Below are 10,618 nucleotides of genomic sequence, written 5' to 3'. Positions count from 1 at the left end.
GAAGAACATGTGAGGGTGTCCCGGAAGGGCATCCCACTGTCTTCCCCTACCTTGGGACAGGACAACACTGAAATGGCTGAGATTCTAGCCCAGACTCCCTCCCACAGTATATTTTCTGTGGTGATTATGGGTAATTGTGAGGTCTAATATTTTGTCCCTAAGTGGAAGAAACTATAATTTGGAAAGCTGTCTCTGTTTTTCTCCCTTTCCCTGACAGTTTTATGCACATAGTATGGAGAGTCCTGAACTGTGGAGAGAAGCAAGGGAGGGAGAGAGATCACTAATTTGACTTTTACCAAAATAATGATTTATTATGCATTCAGCTATTTACAGAGACAATCTGGTTTGGAATGCTGTGAATGTCACACAGCTTGAGTGAAATATTCTTCTACGATGGAAGGCCTCTTTTCGTTTCACCTGCTGGCGTGGGTTAATATTCAAAACGCATGTTGCTGAAAGGAGAAAGGACAATCGATGACATAATTCCTCAATATAAAAAATGGGTCACAATGCAACAGTCTGGTTTTCAAATGAAGTCCCCAAAACAGATTCCTGACATCCATCCCAGCTGACACGCAGCATCTGCTATGTCCTTGGGAAGATGTCCCGGCCCTTGCGACTTGAGCATCCCAGTTCAAGATATACATAGGATCTGCAAGATCCATTCTTACGGAACACACTGAGGAAATGCAAAGATGAAGGAAAATACAGTGGACTCCTCACACCTGACTGATTTACTATTTACTGATGTGGAGTGTCATTGAGACATCATGATGGTGTGTTTATCCACTCAGTATCCTTGCCATGTCCCCTGTGACATCATGGTGACATATGTGTCCACTCAGAGTCCCTGCCTTGTCCCTGGTATGATGGTAGTGTTCCCGTCTGTTGACTTAGGCTCATCTTTTTTCTCATGCTTCTTTCATTACTTCTGACGTGTTCTGAGCCCTTACAACCTCACCCACACTGCCCAGTTTCTAGGGAAGGGCTCTTGACAGTCACGTGCACCTACATTGCTGGTTCTCCCACCTCACCACTCTCTGCCATTCCTGCTCCTGGGTCTGGTGCAGCCTTCCTGACTGTGGGGACCTGGCCCATGGACATAGTTTCAGACAGGCAGTGCAGCAGGGTCCCATACTGACTGCTCTCTCATGGTTATTTACTCAAAAAATAAGCTGAGAAAAAAGGTTTTCAAGTGAAAAGCAATTTGTATACACTTCATTTACTTTTTGTTGTTGTTTTTGTTTGTTTGTTTTGAGACAGGATCCCTATACAGTCCTGGTACTGCTGTGAAATTGTCTTGTATTGCCTATGTAACTGCTATATAGTGCCTTCTAAGTGCTAGGATTAAAGGTGTGCAACACCATGCCCAGATTATATACTTTTAAAATATATGATACGGAGCTGGAGAGATGGCTCAGCAGTCAAGAGCACTGGCTACTCTTCCAGAGGACCCAGGTTCAGTACCCAGCGCTCACATGGCAGCTCACATTTGTAATTCCAGTTCCAGGGTTTCTGACACACACAGAGACATACATTCAGGCAAAACACCAATGTACATGAAATAAAAATGAATTTTATATATAAAAACTGTGATGAATATATAGCTAGGTGATGGCATTAGAAATCTGCCCGAGGTTGAAGAAATAGACTAATGAATGCTAAAAGAGAATAGAGCCATTTGCTTTCGGCATCGCTGTCCATCTTCCAGCTGATTTTTGCAAAAATAAAAGTCTTAAATAAAACATGGAGTCATAGGGTCTAGATACCAGATAGTCCACTTAAACAATTAAAGCATGGTAGTAGCTCTTCTTAAGAAACTACACTCTTGCCAGGTGGTGATGGTGCATGCCTTTAATCCAGCACTTGGGAGGCAGAGGCAGGCAGATCTCTGAGTTCAAGGCCAGCCTGGTCTACAGAGTGAGTTCCAGGACAGCCAGAGCTATACAGAGAAACCCTGTCTTGGAAAACCAAAAAAAAAAAAAAAAAAAAAAGAATGAATGAAAGAAACTACAGTCTTGCTTTAGCAGCCTGAAGTGTTTTTATTTTGAGCTCTTTTTCCATGCATCTCACTAGCTGTCTTCCAGGTACTTTGGTTCTCACTGGAATGTTCCACTGTGACACCCTTTGTTTGAGCTGTTGTTTAAGACTGCACATTGGCCTGTGCTCTCTAGCTCTGGGGTCACTACCGAATCCCAGACATGTTCAACCCTGCCATCCTACATGAAAACTTTCATTCAAGAACTGTCCTCCTTCAAAGGCTGCTGTCCAGGCAGTTTTGTGGAACTCCTCAGTGTCTACCCTCATGCACTGGCCAGTCACACACTGAGTACAAAGGCCTGGCCCCTTTCCTCCAAGTTAAAATGTGGATGGGGGTCTGTCCTGGCCCCCATGCTCTTTGGAGGATAGCTGGAACCCAGGTGCACCTGCACCAAAGCCCAGACTCACCTACATCCCATCCAGCTGCCCTGTTCCCAATATGAACCTCAGAACCCACTGTCTAGGACCCATCGTTGTCATTTAGAATTTCATTGGAGGCAAAACTTGAAACCTTTCACATGAAAAAAAAATCACCCTGGTGATTGTTACTCCAGAAGAAGCCAAAGTTCACTGGAACCTTTTTTAAGGGAGGCACTTCCCCAAACATACGTCTACTAACCTCCTGAGCCTGGCCACCCCAAGACCCTCAGAACAAAGGCATTTATAAGCCACAGACCCTTTGCTAGGGAGATGGAGACTTGCAGGAAACATCAGCTGTGTGGTCACCCCAAAGAAACATGAACAACCAGATACAAATCCCAGAGGATAATGACTGCTCCTCTACGAAGCTTCTACAGAAGCTGAGTTAAGACTCATTGGTTTACAGTGGGGATAATGGGCATGCAAAGAGACTCAGCCCAGTCTACGTAGCCTAAGACCAAAAAAAAAAAAAAAAAAAAAAGTTAAAAATGAAGAAGTGTGTAAAAATGGCCCAGCCCCTCTTCGTGTGGTTCCATAAACCAAACAGTATACTCAACTTACGTTTTCTAGATGCATGGCTGCCGTGTTTGCAACAGCCTTCTTCTGATATTTCCTCCGGGTGCAGTAGACACTGACAAGAGTGATGATTAGCATCACAGCAAACACGGCGACCGTGGAAGAGACAGCGATGACAATAGTGTCTCGGGTGGACCCTCTCTTCTCACACCTTTTGCCCATGTACCACCAGTCTTCTCCCGCAGGACACCTGCAAGAAGAGATAGGCTGCCATTTAGGGTGTCATTTATAGGTGACATCTGTGAACATCATCTTAAGGGGCCCAGTCACCTCTCCTTTATGTGAACCCTGATAGTCACTGACATGCATAACTATTTAACCCACGACCACCTGAAGATAGAAAACTAGCATCGGGTGAGGCTGGAAAGAGGGGAGGGGCATATTACAATTCATCTGACACTGGACCAGCAGCTGGGGGATCGGGTTCACCACTGTGAGCGCCACACCTTGGCTAAGGACTCAGCACTTCAACATAGTCCCCTAAAGAATGGGGAACAGCAGAATCAAGGGACAAGGCTGCTGTGAGGATTTAATGATAAGTAATGTAATAAAATATAGAATTCAGGCAATTAGACTATAGTGCGCTATTTCTTCATGCATCATTGTTATGGTGGCTAGCCAAAGTCCCAAGTGGAGTTCAAAAGAGGAACTGCTGGATACTTTTATGCCAGCTTGACATAAGCTGAAGTCATTGGAGAGGAAAGAAACCTCAATTAAGAAAATGCCTTCATAAGATTGAGCTGCAGGCAAGCCAGTAGGGCATCTTCTTAATTAGTTATTGATGGGGGAGTGCCCAGCCCTTTGTGGGTAGTGCCATCCTTGGGCTGATAGTCCTGGGTTCTGTAAGAAAGCAAGCTGAGCCAACCTCAGGGAGCAAGCCAGTAAGGAACACTCCTCCATGGCCTCTGCATCTGCTCCTGCCTCAAAGTGCCTACTCTGTTTGAGTTCCTGGCCTGACTTCCTTCATGTTGGGCTACGATGTGGAAGTATAAGCCACATAGACCCTTTTCCTCTGCAAGTTGCTTTTGGCCATGGTATTTCACCGCAGCAATAGAAGCCTGACTTGGACACTCGATCAATATCACGCATGCGAATTATCAGCATCTAATTCCCAGAAGGATAAAAGCTCATCTCATGAGAGAGTGAGGTAGTGGGGCCTCCCACATGAGCCCTCACTTGCACTCAGCTCTGCCATCTTGGACAGTGCAGATGCCACCGTTCTGACATTCGACCTCAGAGCAGGCATTACGGGGAGTCGAGGTGGGAACTGGATCTGGGACAGCTGACGTAGAATTGAGATGAGATATGTCTGCAGAGGGAAGGAGACAGCATGGTGGAAATCAGCTTTTGTATTAATTGTCACTGGACGCAGATACTACTCATGAGTTAAGGCCTGTGAAAAGGTATGTAATCTTGATTCATGTAACACTTATGTAATCTTGTATGCAATCTTGATCCAGTAACACTTATGGGCAGTCAAATAAAGATCAGGCAAAGGCGGAGAGACAGCTGTTAGCTAAGGACTTGACTTGACTCTCCCAAACCCTCGGTTTGTTTGTTTATTAGTTTGTTTTTTAAAAGCCATCTGAGGAGGTATACATTTACAGTCTGAAAGGTAGAGACAGGCAGATAATGGGCTAAGAGGCCAACTCACCTAGCATTGTCTCAAATCGGGCTAGAGAGATGGCTCAGCAATAAAGAGCACTGGCTGCTCTTCCAGATGACCTGGGTTCAATTCCCAGCACTCACATGGTGGCTCACAACTGCCTATGACTCCAGTTCCAGGGAATCTGACACTGTCACACAGACACACATGCAATGAAAACCAATGTACAATTTACAAAGTAAAAATAAATAAATTCTGGGAAAGGGGATAACATTTGAAATGTAAATAAAGAAAACGACCAATAAAAAATTCTATAAATAAGTAAATAATCAGCCAATGGTGCCTAAGGCAAGCAGAGTTGTCCAATGGCACACACACACACACACACACACACACACACACACCCCAAGAGGAGAGAGCTGGAGTCATAAGCACCATGTTTATCTGGCAGAAGGAGCTCTGAGGTGGGGCACCACTGTCAACCTCCTGCCCAGGGTCATGTGTTTCCTGTGTTAGGAAGTAAGATACCAGAGGATTTCAGCCTAAAGATTTTTCACTATTATTCCATAATGTAGCAAATAGATGATTGACTCTGGAACTTTTGATATATCAAATTAAATTGTTTCATATTTCTAATTATTCTTTTAAGAATATTCCCACTCTTGCCCATTTCCTACCACAACCTATAGCATAGCTCAAAACAAAAGCCAAAAGAATACAGCAAATAGCCAACTGCCACAGAAGTGAACTCACACAAAACAATTATTTTGATACCTTCAACGGTCAGTAAGATGTAAATGTCATCTCCTTTTATGAACTCTCTGCTCTTCAGCCTCTTGTGGGTTATGAAGACAGAAGTTCCATAGCCTCTGCCTCTGCTAAACTGAGTTCCATTAGGGAAAACATCCACCACTCCCACCTTGGAAGGTCTGTCCCAAAAATAGCTTCCATTATCTGAAAAAGCAATTTATATTAATGGGCTGGGTTGAGCATCATCACAGCCTTCGGAAGGAATGATCAACAGGCATCGAGACACAATGAGGATGATGCTGAAGAGAATCAGCTGATGCTCTATACTACGGTGGCAAGTCGATGCTCCCAGGCAAGTCGGTGGGCTTTGCTCATTCCCACGGCCCCATGGAAATGAGACTGCTTGGTGGGGGGGAGGGAGCCCGACCTCTAGACAACAAGTGGAGGAAATCACACATATGCATATTGCCTGTCACGAAAACCCTTCTGTCTTGGGGGTTGAGCCTCAACAGCCTTCTGAGTTGCAGTTGGGCCTTGTTTAAGTGGGTCAAAACAGTAAGTTGCTGAGAATTTTTAATATTAGCAATGAACAATTTACCTCATAAACTGAACTAAGTGGCATTTCATCCAGGGAATGTGTTGGAAAAGAATGAAAACTTCCATTCTCTGTTATTTTTTTTTTCTCGCTATCAGATTCAGTCGTTATTTTTCTTATGTCATTTTGATTCATCCTTGTCATTTGTAAAGTATCTTTGGTGCTATTCTGCTTTCCCATAATTCTATTTCCCCTCTATTCAGTTTCCAGGAACAACAGATTATTGCAATTCCGAGTGCAATCATGTTTCTCTGGGTGGTGGCTCTTTTTGAGTCTAGGAATGCTGTCACCATCACCAAAACCCGTCAGAAGCGTTGATGAGCCATCCCAGCCACTTCTACTCTGCTGCCACCTATGTCCCAGCATCCCTATTCTGACTCACCTTAAGAACTGAGTTGTTGGGCTGGTGAGATGGCTCAGCGGGGAAGAGCATCGACTGCTCTTCAGAAGGTCATGAGTTCAAATTCCAGCAACCACATGGTGGCTCACAGCCACCCATAATGAGCAGTCTGAAGACTGCTACAGTGTACTTACATATAATAAATAAATAAATCTTTAAATAAATAAATAAATAAATAAAAAGAACTGAGTTGTTTTCCACCGTGCCACCATGTGACCAAGTCAGCAGGGGTGAGGCACTCAACAGCAGAAGAGTTCTCCCTCCCAACAGGCTTCCATACCAACCTCTCCTGGTTCTCTTAATAGATCTGGGATTATTGTCCCTGCCTTGGTTTAACAGCCAAGAACAGTGGGGCTTCAAGAATGCTTTTATCTTCAAGATCACAAAGCTAATGAGAAACACATCTTGGGTTTGAACCCAAGCATGTCAGCCTCTAAAGTCAACACTCCTAATGAATACTTGGAAATCACCCACCTGAGAATCCTTCTCATATTCAATCATCAAATCCAGACACTATTGTGCATGCCGGCAAGTGCTGGCTGACAAGAGCCTTATATAGCTGTCTCCTGAGAGGCTCTGACAGTGCCTCACTAATACAGAAGTGGATGCTCACAGCCATCCATTGGACTGAGCACAGGGAAGGAGCTAGAGAAAGAACCCAAGGAGCTGAAGGGTTTTCAGCCCCTTAGGAGGAACAATAATATGAACTAACCAGTACCCTCGGAGCTCCCAGGGACTAAACCACCAACCAAAGAGTACACATGGTGGGACTCATGACTCCAGCTGCATATGTAGCAGAGGATGGCCTAGTCGGTCATCTATGGGAGGAGAGGCCCTTGGTCCTGTGAAGGCTCTATGCTCCAGTGTAGGGGAATGCCAGAGCCGGGAAGTAGGAGAGGGTGGGTTGGTGAGCAGGGGTATGGGGGAGGGAATAGGAGTTTTTTTTTTTTTTTCATAGGGGAAACCAGGAAAGGGGATATCATTTGAAATGTAAATAAAGAAAATATCTAATTAAAAAAAAGGAAAATGGAAAAAAGAAAAATTTAGCAATAAAATAGAAAGAAAGAAAGAAAGAGAGAGAGAGAGAGAGAGAGAGAGAGAGAGAGAGAGAGAGAGAGAGAGAGAGAGAGAGAGAAAGAGAGAAAGAGAAAGAGAAAAAGAAAGAAGAAAAAAACAAAGAAATCAGGGATGGCTGGTTCCCAAGGTCCAGGCCTTGCTGACATTCCTAACAGTCTTCTACCTGGGGACTGTGTCTTCCACTAGTAAATCCTTTCTCTGAAGCTGAATACTCTCCAAGTGACCAACAGTGCTATCTCTCACTCCCAAATCACCCATCCCTCCTTGAACAACGATCATGGCCTTAGCCATAAAGAATATAATAAGTCACGAACCACTGGTCATTGTTGGGTCTGTGGTTATACTCCGCTGGTTGGACATACGCTGTCGGATGTCAGGATTTTGGTCCAAGAGTGTCATTGTGGCTTGTTGCCAAGGACACGGCCACTGTAAGTGATCGTCATTGGCACCGGAGATCAGGTGGAAATAAATTCCTACATCCGTCGAGGATTGTAGATCCATGTAAATCTGAAAAGCGTAACCTTTAGAAGAATAAAATGGAGGACTGTACACATTTGTGTACTGGCTGCCAAGAAGCTGGGTGAAATTCTGTATGTGCCAGATATGGTGAGGACACCTTGTTTCCGAGAGATTGATGTCGTCGATAGACAGACCGCCTGATGATGCGCCAGGGCCTCTGAGTCCTTCAAACACCACTCGAAACTTTTCAGTCACGTTCAATGTTACATAGTAAAGTTGCCAGCTCCCCATGGGTATTTCTGCAGAAAGCGCAACGAAGGACTATGAACTCTGCACTAATGTGCTCAGTGTTAAAGTTCGAATCTTCAAAAGCAAATGATAGTCCCAGAGCCTCTAATTCTATTTTTTTTCATCAATTTATTTATTCAATTTATATCCCAATCACTGTCTTCCCTCCTGGCCCCACTTCACACAGTCTCTCTCCATCCTCTGTCTCTTTCTCCTCTGAGAAAGAGGATGCCCTACCCTCCCATGGATGTGAAGAAAGGCTTTCTCACCCCTTTATCCTGAGACCATTGATTTAAAGGTGCTGCTGAGCTTAGACTGTTCCCTGGGATACTTAATCTTTACATCCCTGCTCCTCAGATAGCTCTCCCTTTCTCAGAGGGGGAATCACCCAGTTCCTGAGCGCTACACGTCTGCTCACCAGTTACCTGGCACTCTGTACTGGTTATCAGTTGAGCCCAATATTAACATCTGGGATTTCCTGACACTCAGACAAAGACTTCTTCAATATACTTACACAACTTAGCTGCAATACTTGAATGTCTGCTGAATTTTAGCAGTATTTAAACAGCAATCTACAAACCCAGGAATACCATATCCTGTTGACATCTAGTGACTCTGGGCTATGAGAGAGTTTCTAAAAATAGGTCAATTGAAATGGAAAGATCCAGGCAGAGGCAGGCGGATTTCTGAGTTCGAGGCCAGCCTGGTCTACAGAGTGAGTTCCAGGACAGCCAGGGCTACACAGAGAAACACTGTCTCAAAAAACAAAAACAAAACCAAAACAAAACAAAAAGAAAGAAACGGAAAGATCCATCCTAAATGTGGGCAGTACCAATGCCTGGGCTAGGGTCCTGCATTGCATCCAAAGGAGATGCACCATGCTTCTTCTCTACAGTTGCAGTGTGAGCAGCTGCCTCACACCTTCCCTGCCATGAAGAACTGTGCCTTCAAACTGTGGTCTGCAACAAGCCCTTCCTTCATCAAAACAAAGAGGAGAGTAACTAATACTGTCCTCATCCCTTCCTTCCTCGTCTGCTTTAATATGTGGGCAGTTGGCCCACCTCTCCAACACATGGTTGATGTCAAATGTGGACTATCACTCCCCACAGTCATAGCTCCCACCATGACATTTACTTGATATCACAGCAGAGGCCTTTATGGGATTTGTGTATATATAGCCTGCAGTGTACTCCCGGGTGTAGATGTTTTTTAAACTGAAAGTTAGATAGAGTCCTTTTTCCATTTGAATGTCACTTTGGTAAAATTGGGCCACGGTTAGATAAAATGAAAGGTGCCAAAAGTGTTTCTTTAAGGACAGACCAGGCCTCCCTGAGAACGATCCTTCCTTCATCCACTCCATAGTTTGGTTTCTTTTAGCCAGCAACCTTCTCCATGTTACCCAGAGTTCACAGTGTGTCCTCGTTATTTCTGGAGAACTCAAGTCCACAGTCCCTGAGACCGTCTATGTTTTTTAAGTATTGCATAAAGGACCCTCATTTTAACTTCCTTTATCAAGACAGATCAAGTTTTATTTGAAAGTCACGGTGTCACCAGTCCCCGCTCTGCTACAAGTTCCAAGAACACCTCACCCTAAATCCAAACAATAGAAAGATGTGGGCACTGTACCTTTTATTTCTCTCTGAAGGGTTAAAACACCATCTGGCCGGCCTGCAGTGTACTCCCGGGTGTAGATATTCAGTTGGTCGTTTCGGCTTCCGCTGTTGTACAGATAAAACTCCAAGCACTGAAACCCTCTCTTGGGGTACAGTACTCTGCTCTCCAGCATCGCTGTGGCCCCCTCATTCCCAGCGCTGGTGTTGAAATGCATGAAGAAGCCAGCGTCTGCTCAGAGCACACCGCAGAATGGATAAGAGGGAAATGTTAGGATGGCTGTCTCTGAGCACGTGTCTTCCTTTGGTGTTTGCTTAATCCCCACCATACACAAATGCTATCATCTGGCTGTGGCCCCCAAAGTCCATGCAGCTGAAATAACTTTCAGATTGATGTGTTGACAGCATGTGGAAGTCAGACCTTTGGAGGAGATGAGGATACCATGAAGTCATGAGTAGGCTTCTCGCCTAAGTATCTGTGGCTTTATGAGTAAGAAGGGACTTGAGCCAGCAGAATGTTTCCTGTGACCAGGTGATGATATCCCTCAACAGATGACAAGGCACCCTAATCTTAAACTTCTGCTTGGTTTCAGACCCCATGACAAGAAGCTGAGGTACATACATAGCAAAAAAGACGTGGTCTCCAGGTTCTCCCAGCATCCCTCAGTCCCTACCTGGCATGCCCTGCCCCCAACCCTGAACTTTCCAGCCCAGGGGATGGGTTGCCCTTCCCCTAGAAGTTCCTATATAATCCAGACATTTTAGCATTTGGTCCCCGCCCCGCCCCGCCCTGCCCC

The 10,618-nt window shown here is 44.8% G+C and overlaps 1 protein-coding gene across 1 annotated transcript in view; it reads right to left on the bottom strand.

Moving 5' to 3' along the window:
- Positions 1 to 284: 284 nt before the first annotated feature.
- Mep1b (meprin A subunit beta) overlaps positions 285 to 10,618 on the bottom strand; it is a 22,848-nt gene continuing 12,514 nt past the window's right edge. The window contains exons 8-13 of the mRNA XM_031366272.1: positions 9,838 to 10,053; positions 7,779 to 8,222; positions 5,417 to 5,596; positions 4,213 to 4,345; positions 3,022 to 3,226; positions 285 to 452 (exon numbers count right to left, since the gene is read on the bottom strand). Coding sequence (XP_031222132.1) covers positions 438 to 452; positions 3,022 to 3,226; positions 4,213 to 4,345; positions 5,417 to 5,596; positions 7,779 to 8,222; positions 9,838 to 10,053 — 1,193 coding nt within the window. The 3' untranslated portion in view covers positions 285 to 437. The remainder of the gene's footprint in view (positions 453 to 3,021; positions 3,227 to 4,212; positions 4,346 to 5,416; positions 5,597 to 7,778; positions 8,223 to 9,837; positions 10,054 to 10,618) is intronic.

This window comes from Mastomys coucha, unplaced genomic scaffold (assembly GCF_008632895.1).
Source record: "Mastomys coucha isolate ucsf_1 unplaced genomic scaffold, UCSF_Mcou_1 pScaffold13, whole genome shotgun sequence".
Taxonomy (NCBI): Eukaryota; Metazoa; Chordata; class Mammalia; order Rodentia; family Muridae; genus Mastomys; species Mastomys coucha.
This window is presented reverse-complemented; position numbering and strand designations above follow the sequence as displayed.